The following is a 17,953-nucleotide window of genomic DNA, read 5'->3' as shown; positions in this document are numbered from 1 at the left end:
GCCCTTTGTGACTCAAAATGTAAAGCAAAAATGCATATAGCAGCAGTTCTCAAACTTTTTTCCTTAGGACCCCTTTACGTTCTTAAAAATTATTGAGGTCTCCAAAGAGTTTTTATTTGTCGGTTTTATCTATTGATATTTACCATACTAGGAAGTAAAACTGAAAATATTTATTAATTCATTAGACATAATAATAAACCCATACATGTTATATTTCTTTAATGAAGAATAACTATTTTCTAAAGTAAAAAATTTAATGAGAAGATGGCATTGTTTTACATTTTTGCAAATCTCTCTAAATGTCTGGCTTTAACAGAAGCTTAATAGAAGTGAACTCCTGCATTTAATCTGTAGTGATACATTTTTTTTTTAATTGATTGATTGATTGGTTGATTGCTATGTTGGGTCTTCGTTTCTGTGCGAGGGCTTTCTCTAGTTGCGGCAAGCGGGGGCCACTCTTCATCGCGGTGCACGGGCCTCTCACCATCGTGGCCTCTCTCGCTGCAGAGCACAGGCTCCAGACGCGTAGGCTCAGCAGTTGTGGCTCACGGGCCTAGTTACTCCGTGGCATGTGGGATCTTCCCAGACCAGGGCTCGAACCCGTGTCCCCTGCATTGGTAGGCCGATTCTTAACCACTGCGCCACCAGGGAAGTCCCTATACATTGTTTTGGTTGAAGTACATGAAGAAAATTGGCCTCACAGATTTATAGGAAAGGAAGAGCATTTTCAGATAATTATGGATTTTCTTCTTTAATACTACTCCAGGGCTTCCCTGGTGGCGCAGTGGTTAAGAATCCGCATGCCAATGCAGGGGACACAGGTGGGATCTTCCTGGTCTGGGAAGATCCCACATGCCGCAGAGCAACTAAGGCCGTGCACCACAACTACTGAAGCCCACGTACCACAACTACCGAAGCCCATGCACCTAGAGCCTGTGCTCCGCAACAAGAGAAGCCACCACAATGAAGAATAGCCCCTGCTCGCCGCAACTAGAGAAAAGCCTGTGCACAACAATGAAGACCCAACACACCAAAAATAAATAAATAAAATAAATTTATGTATTAAAAAAATACTACTCCAAAAACTTGATAGGCTGTAGTTTCTTAAAGGTGGCATCTCAAACTATATTAATGAACTTTTATTGTTACGTAAAAATCCATTGGTCTAATTTGTGCTTTGAATGAACCCTTTACCCATATGGGATTTTATAACATTATACATTGTTGGTTGGAAAATATTGATTTACTGAGTTATGAGATCTTCCAAATATTGGCACATTAAAAATTATGTTTGTTAACCATCGATCTCATCAGAAATATCTGTAGTATTGTGAAGCTCTCAAGCTCACATCAGAGGATAGGTTTTCCAAAATTCTTTCTCCTGAAAGCTTAAATTTTATCATTGTCAACAAATAGTTGTTTTCCTTGAAGTGACAGGCTCACATAGTTCGTTTTCAAGAAAGTGTCTGCTGGAGATACCGAGTGTGAGTAACCACAGTTTGTCAGGGATTCTTTCAGGTGGAAATGGTGTTCCCTGAACAGAGTGGCTGATTGAGCCTGCCCCTCAGTTGCACGTGTGCTTTCTATTGAGATGGTCATTGTGCAGGGGTGTGCAGCAGAAGTGCTTCACGTGGACTTCCCATTTTGTTACTCAGAATATTAAAAAGGCACATATTCAAGGTTGAAATTTAATAAAATTATTCATTTTTATGCTTTAGCAAGTGCTTTATCACATTCTTATGTGAAAGTAGTTTTTTTTTTTTTTTTTCCTGGAAGCACTGAATACAGAAAAGAATAGCACAGTGTGCCTCTACTGCCTTGATTATGGCATCTACACTTTTTACCCACTATTGCTACTGTACCACTAGTGCAAATGTCAACGTTGCAGGAGAAGGCAACTAACGTCTTAGCAATATTATGAAAATAGTTTTGACTCCCTGAAAGGGTCTCTGGGTGCTCTAGGCGTGCAGGGCTCACACTTAGAGAACCGCTGCGTTAAAGTAACAAAAATCAGGGTTGGCAGGACGGCCTGTCTCTGTGTCACTCCTGTCTTAGAGAACTTACCCTCCACTTTGTAAGCTCAGAAACTCTTTTTTTTTTTAATCCATATACTCAGAGATTAGACTCATACTAACAAATTCAGAGATTGAAGTTTATAAAATATAACTTTGTGTATTTATAATGAGTGAAATGCCAAAAGGCACCATTCCCTTTGGTCGCTCTTAGAAACCCAGACCATAATGTGAGCAAAGGATTTTGGAGCGTTGTCTCAAATGTCCTTAAATGCTGATTTTCACCCAGCTTTTCCAAGTCTGCTTCGTAGACTCCCTATGTTTATTTTCCAGAGAACCTTTTCCCAGGGTGAGTAAAATACACATTTTCTTTTTAACTCTTTTTCTAGACTTCTTGGGCTGTGCTTCTTTTTAGTTTGGCAATGCACAGTCACCTTTCTTCCTTCTTTTGGTGTATTTCATGTTATGTTCATTCTTTTGGTGTATTTCATGTTATGTTAAATTACTCATAATGAAATGTATGTGTATACATATATAAGAATCTGCAGTTTAACAAGATCCCCAGGAGATTTGTGGGCACATAATGAACAATGGAGTGAATACCCATGTACACCCCACCCAGTTTAAGAAATTGAACATTACCATTATGTTGACTTTCGATGTTGTTTTTATAACTGATTATTACAAAACATAGACTTTTTTTTGTTAAATTTTAGGTTCATTATGTTTAGGTTGCTTTCTTCACAAATCCACTTTTTTTTTTTTTTTTAAGGGTTTTAGTAGAACAGTGGCAGGATCTGATATATATATATTTTTTTAATTAATTAATTTATTTATGGCTGTGTTGGGTCTTCGTTTCTGTGCGAGGGCTTTCTCTAGTTGTGGCAAGTGGGGGCCACTCTTCATCGCGGTGCGCGGGCCTCTCACTGTCGCGGCCTCTCTTGTTGCGGAGCACAGGCTCCAGATGCGCAGGCTCAGTAACTGTGGCTCACGGGCCTAGCTGCTCTGCGGCATGTGGGATCTTCCCAGACCAGGGCTCGAACCCGTGTCCCCTGCATTGGCAGGCAGATTCTCAACCACTGCGCCACCAGGGAAGCCCTTTTTTTTTTTTTTTTTTTTTTTTTTTTTTAAGTACACTGCTTAACTACAGTGTTAAGACATAATTTTATACTTAACCATTCATCTCTGTACTGCTGGGTTCATCTGCTAATTGAGCCCAATTCCAAACTCTTCAACTCGGCCTTCTATAGTTCATGTTTGTGATTATCAGTCTTCTCTCTCTGTCACCAGCCTCTTCTCTGAACAGTCTCTTTCCCTCCTTGCCTTGTCTAGTCTCTGAAGACACTGTTTCCCCTGCAGCCCTCTCAAGGGCCTACCTCAGACTTGACCGTGTTGTTTGATGCTGTAAATTGCTACTTCTCAGGCCTTCAAAAACCGCAGCCCCTTCGAGGCTCTACCATGCTGATATCCACTGACCTCAGCCTCATCCCTTCACTCCTTTTAGCTTCTGCCTCCTTCTTGCTGTCCACATCTCCTCCTCCAGTCCCTGTATTTTAGACTCCCACAGTCCTACCAGTAATCCCTTCAGCGCTCAGGCCTCTGAGTTCCATCCCCACGGTCAGAGCCTTCAAGCTTCTCACTCTAAACACCGCCTCGGATCCACTGACCCCTTGCTACTCAAAGGGGAGGGCGTGTCCTCAAAATGGCAGGATTAATATCCTCTGGGAGTGCTGGAAAGCAGAATCTGAGGCCTCACCCCAGAGTTACCAAATCAGAATCTGCAGTTTGACAAGATCCCCAGAACTTCCCTGGTGGCGCAGTGATTCAAAATCCGCCTGCCAATTTAGGGGACACGGGTTTGAGCCCTGGTTCGGGAAGATCCCACATGCCGCGGAGCAACTAAGCCCGTGCGCCACAACTACTGAGCCCACGCGCCTAGAGCCCGTGCTCCGCAACAAGAGACGCCACCGCAATGAGAAGCCCGCGCACCGCAACGAAGAGTAGCCCCCGCTTGCCCCAACTAGAGAAAGCCCACGCGCAGCAGTGAAGACCCAACGCAGCCAAAAATAAATAAAATAAATACATTAAAGGAAAAAAAAAGATCCCCAAATTTGTATGCACATTTGAGTATCCAGCGTCTCCATTCTAACAATCCTTCATCCTCTTTGAGACCTCTGATCCAATTTTTCACTCTGACCTCACCCTGTCTTCACTTCCCTTTTTACTCATCTCAGATCCCCCGTGCCATTTTAATCACTCCTTTAAAACACTCCTTTAAAATCACCATCACCTCCCTTGCTTTTCCCTTCTATTTTAATTTAACTGGCAGAATTTTGATTGTAGTTGAACTTAGCTATCTACCTTCCTCATATCTGTGCCTGAGCAGAAGCTTGTTATTAGAGAAAAAATAACAGGAGACAGGTTTCACTTTAAATTCATGACCACAAGCCTCACGTGTACTTTGGGCTGCTTGGCGTTCCTACTACATTTCCCTAGTAAGCTCCTGTTTCTCTGCTAAAAGACAAATATTTTTGTGTGTTCAGCACTCTCTCTGAGCCTCCCAGCGGTTTCTCCTTTCCTGCTTACCCCACCGGCCAGTGAGAAAATGAAAGAATACCTTTCACATAGTAGTTTCTCAGGAGATATTTGTTGAATGAATGGATGACCATCTTGTGGGAAGATTTCCTTCAGAGAGTGAATCTGTTCAGCAAAGTACCAGGTCCCAAAAGCGCCAGCACTGATTTCATTGACCTTGGGAAAGTCACTTACCTTCTCAGACCTTAATCCTCTTTGTCCATGAATGGGCATAAAGATATTTGTTCACCTACCTTCACAGCTATTTTGAGACACAATTATAAGGCAGTTTTATATTTGTGCTTTGTGCAGTCTCAGCACTGTACATGTGTAGGTCATTTTAGTAATACTCGTCCTAATGGTTTTTTTTAATTAATTTATTTTATTTTATTGTTTATTTTTGGCCGCATTGGGTCTTTGTTGCTGTGCGCCGGCTTTCTCTAGTTGTGGCGAGCAGGGGCTACTCTTCATTGTGGTGCGCAGGCTTCTCTCTCATTGCGGTGGCTTCTCTTGTTGAGGAGCACGGGCTCTAGGCACGTGGGCTTCAGTAGTTGTGGCACATAGGCTCAGTAGTTGTGGCTCACGGGCTCTAGAGCGCAGGCTCGGTATTGTGGCACACGGGCATAGTTGCTCCGTGGCATGTGGGATCTTCCTGGACCAGGGCTCGAACCTGTGTCCCCTGCATTGGCAGGCGGATTCTTAACCACTGTGCCACCGGGGACGCCCCCTAATTTTTTTTTCTTTTTTTTTTTTTTTTAGTCCTAGTGTTTTTAATTGTGGTGTGTGGTCTCTTCTGAGTTTGAACGTTAGATTTAGGGAAAGAACTTGGGCTCTGGAATCACACTTGTGTTCACCTCTCTGCTTCTTAGCTGAATAACTTTAGGTGGCAGGTCATTAACAAATGAGGAAATACATGTGTTAGTTTCTGAGATGTTCCTTCACTAAAGAAGGAATAGTTATAGTAGCTAATCTATAGTATTATTATTGTAAGGCTCAACTGGGATAATAAGGATAACAATTATTTCTAAATTATAATATTCTGGTGCTGTGGTCCTCAGGTGTTGGGAGGATGGGGGTGTCTTATTTTAGATCCAAAACTGTTGATTCAGTGATCATAAATATCAAAATTTCAAATATTCTCAGTGTATTAGTGAGGCAAGAATATCTTTTTTCCTTTAGCATGTGTTTTGGAATTGGTTAGTTTCAATGTGACATTCACTGACCTTGAAACACTATGCAGAGCTGTTGCTTCTGGATCATTACATTTTATGGGTACCATGACCAAGACTTTGATCTGTTGTTTCTCAGTGAATTGATTTTTTAAAGCAAGCCTGACTTGGCATTCATTAATAATGCATGAAGAAGAAACTTAAATTGGAAGATTTAAAAACCAACATTGTTGGTTTTTATTTTTTTTATTTTTTTTAAATGAAGAATTTTTATTCATCAAAAAACCATGACGAGAATGAAAAATAATCAGAGAAGGAGAGGATATTTACAACAGATGTAACTCAATAATGATTAGTACCAAGAATGTATACAAATCAATGAGTAAAAGACAGCTGACTTGAACACAACAGAGACAAGTTTTGAATGGGCACTTTTCAAAAGAAGAATTGCAGTGACCAATGAACATAGGCAGATGCTCAAATTTGTTCCTAATTAGAGAAATGCAAAATAAAACCACAATGAATGTCTCAACATCACACTGGCCAAAGTTAAAGTCTGGCAATATCAAGTGTTGGTGAACTGGAGCTCCTCATACACAGCAGGGGAAAAGGAGAGGGATATTAAATGTTAAAGATATGCCTACCTCACAATCCAGCAATTAAACTCCTAGGTCAGTGCCCTACAGAAATGTGTTTATGTGCACAAAGATGCTTGTTGCAGCATTGCTTATAATAGCCAAAAACTGAAATCACTCCAGAAGTGTCTGTCACAGTAAAATAAAGTGGTACTAAGGAAATGGCACATCATACAGTAATGAAAATGAATAAATCACACCAACACGCGATGTGAATTGTATAAGCAATGTTGAGTGAAAGATACCAGACACAACATACAGTGTGATTCCATTTTTATACGTCAAAAGTAGGCAAAACAAACTAATCATATTGTTGCACACATAACCAGTAAAACTATTTTCTAAAAGGGGAGTATTGCCATAAAGTTAGAATAGTAGTTACCTCTGGGAGACAAAGGCGAGGCTGGAGGGGACACACAGGGAGATTTTGGAGTGCTGGCAGTGGCTTTTCTGCATCTGGTTTGTGATTACATAGCTGTTTGCTTCACCCATAAAACTGTATATCTGTTTTATGTACGTATCTATTTTATGTACTTTTCTGTATATTTCACAAATTTAAAAGAATGAGAGAGAACTTGTACTACGAAATGTGAACAGTGATTAGAGCCATAATTATTAAAATAGTGTGGTAAACTAGAAGGCCCAGAAATAGGTCCAAGACACAAAAAACACAGAGTGGATTTTTAAATTGCTCCCAATTCTCTTATTGAGACAGACTAGATTTTTCTCCTTCATTAAATCTTGGTCACAGTTCCCTGCTTTGGGATTCAAGTAGCTCAGATGGACCGAGAGCTAGAGGCATGAAGATTAGACAACAGAAGACATAAGACTTTGGGTTTATGACCGTTCTTGGGTTCCTGATAACCACACGCCTGTTTCTTAGGCCGAGGCTTTTAGTTGGCCAGTGTTTTGTGAGCTTAGCATGTTGAGCTGCAAGGTTTGAAACTGGCTGAGGCTGGCCTAGTCGCTTATTGTTTTCAGAATTTCTCTTCAGGGAGGAGTGCTTGACCTGAGCCCAAGAATTCACTGTTTAGCCCGAGTGAAATATTTTAAGGAGTACTTCATCCTCTCTTCTCGCCGCTATAGTAGCTTTTCCAGGACGATCGTGCCTCCTTTGTCTGTTCTGTCCTTAACTACCTGACCCTTGTCACTTTATGATATTGGACCAGGGTGAAGAGTAGCCAAGACACAAGACCCCATGGTAATCTCTGCACTTAGCTTATCCCCATCTTCCTCAAATATTTTTGCACGAGTAAGTAGCCTAGAGGAGACTCAGTGAAACCCTCCATGTGTCTAAGGCGGTAGCAGGAGCAGGTAGCTCTGCTTGCGGCCTACAGACTGTGTATGGTGAGGGTCTGGCAGTAAAGCACGTGGTTTCCGCTCTGAGTTAGAACCACCTGACCTGGCACACAGACCCCCAGCACACTGCCGCCGTCCTGGCAGTGAGGGTGATGGTGGTGACAGTAAGGAGCCCGGGAATTTTGTATTAACAGCCGGGATCGGCAACCCCTGTCTTCAAGCACACAGCAGTGCTTTCTCTGTTAGTCCCAGTCTTCCCCCAAGCCACATGGCTTACCTTTGACTTCGTAAAAAACACTTTGTGCCGTTTTGGACCCTCTTGAGAACCATGGGGAATCTTCAGAGTGAGCCTAATGAGACTACTGTCTTGGTTTGATTTCCGTTCAGTCTGATTATCTTTGTTTTTTTGTTTGTTTGTTTGTTTGAAGATTTTTTGATGTGGACCATTTGTAAAATCTTCATTGAGTTTGTTACAGTGTTGCTTCTGTTTTTATGTTTTGGTTTTTTGGCCTCGAGGCATGTGGGAATCTTAGCTCCCCGACCAGGGATCGAACCTGCACCCCTCTATTGGAAGGTGAAGTCTTAACCACTGGACCGCCAGGGAAGTCCCAGTCTGATTATCTTTGAATAGAAAAACTTACACGGCTATATTAGTTTCCTGGGGCCGCCATAACAAGTGACCACAAACCGGGTGGCTTAAGACAACAGATTTGTTCTCTCAGAGATCTGGAGGCCAGAAGTCCAAGATCAAAGTATCACCAGGGTTGGTTCCTTCTGGAGCTCTGAGGGAGACTCCGTCTCATGCTTCTGTCTTAGCTTCTGGTGGCTGCTGGCTGTCCTTGGCTTGTAGTCACATGGCTGCAATCTCTGCCTGGGTCTTCACCTGGCCGTCTCCTCTGTGCTCTCCTCTTCTAATTAGGACACTTGTCATCAGATTTAGGGCCCAGGCAAGTGATCCAGGACGAGCTCATCTCAAGATCCGTAACTGAATTGCGTCTGCAAAGACTCTTCTCTCAAATAAGGTCACATGCATAGGTTCCAGATGGACATATCTTTTGGGGAGGCCACCATTCAACTCACTGCAGGGACCGTAGCAGCTCCTCTGTTAGCCCTGGCCAGACTGTTTACTGATGCTTGGCATTGCTTGTGAGAGAGCCAGAGAGTGAGGTCTGTGCTTCATCATCCAAGCTCGACTACCAGAAAAAAAATGCAAAATGCAGCCGTGTGAGAGAGTCAGTAAATAGCATTTTTCTCTTTGAATTCTGTTTTATTAGGTATTATGTCTAGAAATATTTTTCTGTATTCCAAAATCCCAAGGTCTTCCTCCTCTCTTAAAGAGCGAATGGCAAAGTACTGTTTTGCCTGAGCGCAGAAGCTGTAGATTCATACTTGGTCTTGAGTAAATCAGAAGTTCATTGTGTTTCTGTAGACAAAACAAAGATAACTTCCTTTTAGTACTTTCCAGATACGGCTTTTTCTTACGGAGTTTGAATTTGAATCTTTCTCTTGTTTAACATATACTTGGCTTTATACTGAGTTATTGTATAATTCTGTGGATTAAATAGTATATACAGTTAATACGGGCTAGTGGTCATCAAGCTTAAGCAACATAGAAGTCAATGAAGTGAAAACTGAAAGTTCCCTTCTCTTCCCCCCATGTAGTTTGGTGCACATTTTTCTGAACCCTCTTCTATGGATTGTGTGGTTTTTAGGCACTGTACTGATCTGGTATTATTAGATACTATAAAGAAAAGTGAATATATTGCCAGCCTTAGCTACTTGTCTTTAGGATAGTAAATTGCTTTTAAATCTATTTCAGCAGCATCTTCATATTTTTGATATCTGGAGTTTTCTAGGTTCCTAGGTTCATCGTGGAGATGGTTTTCTTATCATACATAAGGAAAAGTTTAGGCTGTGAAAGCTACTTTCGTAACTCTTTCTACTTTCTTTCTCCTATAGATTCTAAACTCTTTATATTTTTCTCTTTGCAGATTTAACCCAGAGACTGACTCCACTATAGAAACACCCACAGTTCTATCAATGACTGGGGAAAGATAGTGGCAACAGGCAAAGGAAAAACAGCTCTGATATCCTAAGGACAATGAGTATGCTGAAACCAAGCGGGCTTAAGGCCCCGACGAAGATCCTTAAGCCTGGAAGCACAGCCTTGAAGACACCTGCTCCTGGTAATGCTTTATGTTTCTCCTTAATAGCAAGTTTTTCATCCTATGTGAAGACTTCTATTTGAAAAATTTAAAAAGACAATCTTATAAAACTTCATATTGTTGAAAATACTTGAGAAAGTTTCAATTAGAAGACATAGAACTTTATGGGCTTCCCTGGTGGCACAGTGGTTGAGAATCTGCCTGCCAATGCAGGGCACACGAGTTCGAGCCCTGGTCTGGGAAGATCCCACATGCCGCGGAGCAACTGGGCCCGTGAGCCACAATTACTGAGCCTGCGCATCTGGAGCCTGTGCTCCGCAACAAGAGAGGCCGCGACAGTGAGAGGCCCGCGCACCGCGATGAAGAGTGGCCCCCGCTTGCCACAACTAGAGACAGCCCTCGCACAGAAACTAAGACCCAACACAGCCAAAAAAATAATAATAATAAATAAATTAAAAAAAAAAAAAGACATAGAATTTTATATTTAGTAGACTTAATCAGTGAAGAGTCTATTTCATCGATTCAGCGTAAGGTTCTGAAATAGTTGTCAAGTTAATTTCAGTGTTTGAGCCTTACAGTGTTAAAGTGTTTCTTCAGTTTTTCTGCCCACGTGTCTTCCTGAACTCATCAGGACCTTTCTCTTGGGGTTTAGGGATAGATAGAGAAAACAAAGACTAATCTGGCTTAAAAGATATGATGACAGGGCTTCCCTGGTGGCGCAGTGGTTGAGAATCCGCCTGCCAATGCAGGGGACACGGGTTCGAGCCCTGGTCTGGGAAGATCCCACATGCTATGGAGCAACTAAGCCCGTGTGCCGCAACTACTGAGCCTGTGCTCTAGAGCCCGCAAGCCACAACTACTGAGCCCGTGTGCCGCAACTACTGAAGCCCGCGCGCCTAGAGCCCATGCTTCACAACGAGAGAAGCCACTGCAATGAGAAGCCCGCGCACCGCAACAAAGAGTAGCCCCTGCTCGCCGCAACTAGAGAAAGCCTGCACGCAGCAACGAAGACCCAACATAGCCAAAAATAAATAAATAAAATAAATAAATTTATTTTAAAAAAAAGAAAAGATATGATGACAGTCATTGACCTGAAATTGGCCATCATCATCAAGGGAGCAGGTAGTACAGTAGCTCAAGTCTGGCTCATGAGGGAAAACCTTCCCCATTTTATAGATGAACTTGTGTCTTTTATTATCTTTAACAACCTGTTTCTCATCAGTTCTCCATCTCCTCCTTCAGCATTTCCATTTCCATCCCATAATGATCACCTAAGGTCTTTAGTAAGAGAGGCAGGAGAGAAGCATCTGATGCTTGCTTTTACCATCTTTTATGTGATTTGTATACTATTAGATCTTATGTTTTCAGCCTTTCCAGACAGGTGCCCACCATAATCTATTAAGTACAACATTGTTTCTTCAAGTTCTTCCATAAAGACATTCATTGGTCTTCCTTGAGGGAAGGGATCTTTGTGTTTGCTCTTTTTTTCTTTTTTTTTCACTGCTGTATTCCATCCACACACCTAGAAAATTGCCTGGCATGTAACAGGAGCTCAGTAAATATGTGTTGACTCATTGGAGATCCTGAGTTATTTACATTTTATGTATCAGGATAAAACCCGGTTCTTTTCAGAGAGGCCATAAAACATTGTAATAGGGAAGAACCTTTTGTATTCTATTACAAGTTACTCACTAAAGGGATGTTGCCTGTAAGTTTAAATTATACATAATGGCCCATCTCTTGGAACCCTGCTTCCCAGATACTGAGCATTAAGCTAAAATACCTTTGTTCAGCTCACAGGAAACATCCTGGCCAGGCCCACCTGTGAATGACTGCAGGGAGGAAGGAATTAACCCATGCCCTCCGGAGGCTGATGAGAACCAGGAAGTGTTTGACTTTACTCCCTCCCCTTTTAGTATAAAAGGAGCCCGAATTCTAACTCAGGCAGGATGGTTCTTTGGGGCCCGAGGCCACCATCTTGTCGGTCTGCTGGCTTTCCGAATAAAGTCGTTATTCTTTGCCCCAACAATTCGTCTCTTGGTTATCTGCCTGTTGTGTGGTGAGTAGTACGAGCTTAGACTCGGTAACAACATCTTAGAGGAAAGCTTTACTGATAAAGCAAAGGACTGTGAAGAAATGGGTTTATTTAAGGACTATTTAGCCTTGGGGAAGTCAGTCAAAATTGGCATCCCCTTCTCCTCAAAATCCTTCCTCTTTTAAGACCCCTTCAAATGCCAACCCTTCTCTAAAGCCTTCCACTGTTATATTTACCCCTGTTAGCATTATCTTTTTCACTTTTAGTATTTTTCGTGCATACCTTTTAGCACTTGAAGTCCTTGAGTGCAGGGATCATGAGTAATTCAACTTGGTTTCTCCAGTGTTACTTGGCACACATTAGGTTTTTTGAAATTAAGATTAAAGCAGCTTATTAATACTAAAACTTACACGCTTAAAAGGAAGTAATTGCCAAGGAATTCAAGAAACTTTTATGAACATTGTTTTTCAGAAATTCATGCTTGCAGCACTCTGTGAAGAGTAACTGTTGATGTACAAAGCCAGAACTGATGCTAAAAAAAAACTGGCCCCTGTCTTCGGCAGATTATTTATTATCTGTTCTATCTGAGAGCATCCACTGTCTTCTAAACAAACAAACAAACAAGCAAAAAAACCCTCCACAAATGGAAACTCCACAGTCCCCCTTTCTGTGTCGGTTAAAGAGATGTTCAGCACCCACTCTCGCTCAGCTGGGCCACTCTGCTCCCCAGTCTGCGTGATTCAGTCCTGTCGATCAGGCCTCAGACTAGGTATCACCTCCTCCAGGAGGCCTTCCCTGACTGCTCTGCCCAGAGGCACTGTCTCCTTCACAGCACTTAGACCACCTGAAGTTACCTGGTGTGTGCCTTGACTGTCTGCTTCTCCGCCGCTAGACTCTTGAGCTCTATGAAGGCATGGACTGTGCTGTCTTGCTTTGTCCCTGGTGAAGAACAATGCCTGGGACTAGTTCCGGAGTGGTAGGAACTCAAGAAAGATGCATAACGTGGATAAATACATTATTTCATTTAATCCTCATTCGAAGAAAAAAAGCCCTCAAGATAGATATTACTGCTTTCCCCTTTTACAGATGAAAAAACTAAACTCAAGAGAGGTCACGGAACATCCTAAGATCACGATATGCCCAGTAAATGGCAGACATTAAGAATTCAGGCTCGGGCTTCCCTGGTGGCGCAGTGGTTGAGAGTCTGCCTGCCAATGCAGGGGACACGGGTTCGAGCCCTGGTCTGGGAAGATCCCACATGCCGCGGAGCAACTGGGCCCGTGAGCCACAACTACTGAGCCTGCGCGTCTGGAGCCTGTGCTCCGCAAGGGGAGAGGCCGCGACAGTGAGAGGCCCGCGCACCGCGATGAAGAGAGGCCCCCACTCTCCGCAACTGGAGAAAGCCCTCTCACAGAAACGAAGACCCAACACAGCCAAATATAAATAAATAAATAAATAAATAAATAAATAAATAAATAAATAAATAAATAAATTTATATAAAAAAAAAAAAAGAATTCAGGCTCTCTTTGCCAGTTCACGCTGAATATTTAATAAACGCTTGCCAGGTGAACGCGTGAATGTACTTCCAGTGTAAATGTCACATTCCTGGCAGAATTTAACTCTGTCTTTACCGTAGGGTAGAGTTTGCCAAGTCGTCTTGCCTTTACAGGGAGTCGGGCCAGGTGCTCTCTTTTCTTCCCTGCTGTGATTTCCATTTCTGCCAGCAAAGGAATAGTCTTGGAATAATGATGGTAGGGACTGCGGCACTGAATCCCCTCCTGCATCAAGTTAATTGCGCATGTGTGTGGTTAAATGGGCCTAGTCCTGTCAGCTTTACCTGACCACTCAAATGGGGGAACAGAGCCCATCTCAGTGGGTCCGAACGGGCATTTGCTCATGATGTGCAGGATACAGGGTGAAGAATGAAATCAGACCTATATTATGAATTCTGGGAAAAGGACTACTTTTTTTTTTCTCAATTTTGACTTCTTCCAGTCTTAATTGCAGATAAGGACTAAGTCTTATCAGCTCACTGAGTTTTGACAGCATTGAAAATGGTAGTGATGCGGGACTTCCCTGGTAGTACAGTGGTAAGGATCTGCCTGCCAATGCAGGGGACACGGGTTCAAGCCCTGGTCCAGGAAGATCCCACATGCCACAGAGCAACTAAGCCCGTGCGCCACAACTACTGAAGCCGGCGTGCCTAGAGTCCGTACTCCGCAACAAGAGAAGCCACCGCAATGAGAAGCCTGTGCACTGCAATGAAGAGTAGCCCCTGCTCGCCGCAACTAGAGAAAGCCCGTGTGCAGCAATGAAGACCCAACGCGGCCAAAATAAATAAATAAGTTAATTAATTAAAAAAAAAAAGAAAATGATAGTGATGGGTCAAGTACTTTTTGCCTCCTTGCTAAAAAAAAAAAAAAAAAAAAGGAAGGAAAAAGAAGAAGAAAGATAAACAGAGCACCTCTTGAAGAGTTGTGGCTACTTCTGTTGCTTTTGGCCCTTTCTCTAGTTTATTTTCCTTTTAACTTAGGGGTTGTCTGCTTAAATATGAAATCGAATCTTTTCTGATCCTTTCTTCTCTGTTTTCAGTTGCAGCTCCAATAGAAAAAACAATATCCAGTGAAAAAGCATCAAGCACTCCGTCTGCTGAGACACAAGAGGAGTTTGTGGATGATTTTCGAGTTGGGGAGCGAGTTTGGGTGAATGGGAATAAGCCTGGATTTATCCAGTTCCTGGGAGAAACCCAGTTTGCACCAGGCCAATGGGCCGGGATCGTTTTAGATGAACCCATAGGCAAGAACGATGGTTCAGTGGCAGGAATTCGGTATTTCCAGTGTGAGCCTTTAAAGGGCATATTCACCCGACCTTCAAAGTTGACGAGGAAGGTGCAGGCAGAAGATGAAGCCGACGGCCTGCAGACAACTCATGCTTCCAGAGCGACTTCGCCTCTGTCCACTTCGACAGCCAGCATGGTGTCCTCTTCCCCAGCCACCCCCTCAAATATTCCCCATAAATTGCCCCAGCCTACTGCAAAGGAACCTTCAGCTACGTCTCAGATCAGCAACCTTACAAAAACCACCAGTGAATCTATTTCCAACCTTTCGGAGGCCGGCTCAATCAAGAAAGGAGAAAGAGAGCTCAAAATTGGAGACCGAGTATTGGTGAGTCCATAAACCTTCCAAGGTCGTTATGTTGACCTGAGTGAGGGGTTGAAATACACACATGCGGGCTCAGAATCTGTTCTGTAGGGATGACCATTCATTTATAGAGAAAGTAATCAGCTTTTCTGGTTCCGTTTATGTGTAAATATACAACAGATTAGAAACTGGCTACGTAGTTTGCGTGTAGTATAAGGGTAGGTTTGCAGGGATCGACTCTAGTTTTATCTTCCAGTTTAGTCAGAAGAATATTGAGTTTTTAGCTTGTAAATATTAAGGTAACTTTACTTGACAAAACAAGCTGAGAGGTGGACTTAGATGTTTTTAACAAAGGTTTTTTTCTTTCTTTCTGGTTTTTAATTTTTGATTTAAGGATAGTGTGTTGGTAAATATGAGATCCTGTTTCTTTGAGTGTCTTGGAAAACTCAGAGATCACAGGATGTTATTTCAGAATTTCGCTGCCTTTTAAATGATCAGGTTTAGGTCTAGGAAAAGAAAGGAGGGACTTCCCTGGTGGTCCAGTGGTTAAGAATCCACCTTCCAATGCAGGAGACGCGGGTTGATCCCTGGTCTGGGAACTGAGGTCCCACGTGCTGAGGGGCAACCAAGTCCGTGCGCTCTGGAACCTGCGCGCCACAACTAGAGAGAAGACTGTGCGTGGCAGCTAAGACCCGACGCAGCCAAATAAATAAATAAATAAATATTAAGAAAAAAAAGGAAATGTACTGTAGTTTCTTTTTTTTTTTTTTACTAATAAGCAGGAAACAATGTATAAGGTCTACATGCTGTACATTCTAGAACCCCTGAATGACACAGTGACTGATTTATTCTTTTTTTTTTTTTTTTTTAATTATTTAATTAATTTATTTATTTATGGCTGTGTTGGGTCTTCGTTTCTGTGCGAGGGCTTCCTCTAGTGCGGCAAGTGGGGACCACTCTTCATCGCGGTGCGCGGGCCTCTCACTATCGCAGCCTCTCTTGTTGCGGAGCACAGGCTCCAGACGCGCAGGCTCAGTAATTGTGGCTCACGGGCCCAGTTGCTCCGTGGCATGTGGGATCTTCCCAGGCCAGGGCTCGAACCCGTGTCCCCTGCATTGGCAGGCAGATTCTCAACCACTGCGCCACCAGGGAAGCCCCTTTTTGTTTGTTTTAAATGAGAGGCAGTGTAGCAGTGCTAAAAACACAAGCTGAGTCCAGCTCTGCCTTTGTGACCTCAGCAAGTTATTTAACTTCTTAGTTTTCTCATCTATGAAAATGAGGTTGAATAATAGTGCTAACATCTAACATTGTTGTGAGGATTAAATTAGATGATGCATATAACATTCTTAGCAGTGCCTGGTATCCAGTCAACACTCAAGAAAAGGTAGCTTTTTTTTTTTTTTTTTTTAAACAGCAGAACCTCACTTATTTATTTATTTATTTATTTATTTATTTATTGGCCACACCATGCGGCTTGTGGAATCTTAGTTCCCTGACCAGGGATTTCAATCCTAGGCCCTCGGCAGTGAAAGCACCGAGTCCTAACCACTGGACCGCCAGAGAATTCCCAAGAAATGGTAGCTGTTTTTCTCACTGATGAAAATTTAAAGCTATTCTCTGACTTTTTCAACACTTTGGTCAGTTCAGTTCAAGGCATGACGTTTGTCTGAAGTCTTTGACCCTGTGCTCTTCAGTTTCCTTTGTATCCGTAAAAATTCCATCAGTCTTGGAGGCTTACAGTAATATAATGGGAAAAAAAGAATGGCTGTTAGCCTTTAGAATGTCCCGTGCATCTCGTTTAATGTGTCAGCAGTATATGGAGTAGCCCCCATAGAATTGGTGAGGAAACAGAGGTTCTAAGAAGTACAATCGCTTGCCCAAGGTCATACAACCTGAAGAGTGGTGCTTCTGCAATTTAAATGTAGGTATTTTTACTCCAGAACCTGTTATGTCGAGCTGATGATTGATAGTATAATTTTGAAATTGGAAGTTTTTGTGATTTTTTTGTCCTACAGATGAGGAAACTTAAGCCCCGAAAAAGGAAGTGACTCCCTGTAGTCAAATAGTGCGTTCACTATAGGTTTTAGATTTAGAACTTGGGACTTCTGTCTCCCAGTCCTGTAGCATCATGAATCTAGAAGGCCCCATGCACCTGTGGGAACCCTTTGATACCTGTTACCTTCAAGGGGGTCCTTCTGGATCTCTTAGTTTCAAGGTCAGTAGGTTCCTTCTTCTGGTTATAATAGTCATGAGTTTTAGCAGTTGATGCTTCAGAACTTAGAGCATCATTTCAGTATGGCAGTGCTCTGCGGCTCAATCTCATACTCACTTGCTATACCAATTTTTTTTTGTTTTGTTTTTTTTAAACCACGCTGAGCGGCTTGTGGGATTTTAGTTCCACCACCAGGGATTGAACCCGGGCCCTCGGCAGTGAGAGCACGTATCCTAACCACTGTTGCAGTGAAGGTTTTTTGATGCTTACTCTTCTTTTCATTTTTACTGATGTTTACTTCCCCTCCCCTCTCCTCCACTTTTTACTGTATAGATATTGCTGCCATGAATGCCATTTAAAATTTTTTGTGTGTATCTCTCTTACTTTCCTAGGATAAATTTATAGTGGTGGAATTACTAGATCAAAGGGCCTAAAAATATTTAAGACTTATGGTACTTATTTATCTAGTAAGCTTTGGTTAAATCAGAAACCTGTTACCTTAGCACAGGACAGCTTTGTAGATTAGACTACAGGTTATATGCAGTTCCATTCTAAGTGCTTAGCTGTAAATGAAATGGATAACGTATGGCACGCTTTCAAAACAAGTAGCTCTCCTTTTCCACCAGAGTAAGAAACAGTTGATTAAATTACTAGTCAAGTATTGTGCTGCTTGGCTGATAAAACAGACAAAATGACAAGGTCCGGATGGTT

The 17,953-nt window shown here is 42.4% G+C and overlaps 1 protein-coding gene and 1 long non-coding RNA gene across 6 annotated transcripts in view; both read left to right on the top strand.

Annotated features, from left to right (window-relative positions):
- Positions 1-17,953, top strand: part of CLIP1 (CAP-Gly domain containing linker protein 1) — a 125,480-nt gene that overhangs the window by 25,652 nt on the left and 81,875 nt on the right. For all 5 annotated transcript variants that reach the window (XM_082355816.1, XM_082355815.1, XM_082355814.1 and 2 more), the window contains exons 2-3: positions 9,681-9,875; positions 14,483-15,054. In XM_082355816.1, coding sequence (XP_082211942.1) covers positions 9,791-9,875; positions 14,483-15,054 — 657 coding nt within the window. In that variant the 5' untranslated portion in view covers positions 9,681-9,790. The remainder of the gene's footprint in view (positions 1-9,680; positions 9,876-14,482; positions 15,055-17,953) is intronic.
- Positions 9,883-14,285, top strand: LOC309611496. The gene is made up of 2 exons (XR_014234565.1): positions 9,883-13,058; positions 13,410-14,285. It is a non-coding gene; the product is annotated as an uncharacterized lncRNA (long non-coding RNA).

The sequence above is a fragment of the Balaenoptera borealis genome, assembly GCF_965194805.1.
Source record: "Balaenoptera borealis genome assembly, chromosome: 14".
Classification (NCBI taxonomy): domain Eukaryota; kingdom Metazoa; phylum Chordata; class Mammalia; order Artiodactyla; family Balaenopteridae; genus Balaenoptera; species Balaenoptera borealis.
This window is presented reverse-complemented; position numbering and strand designations above follow the sequence as displayed.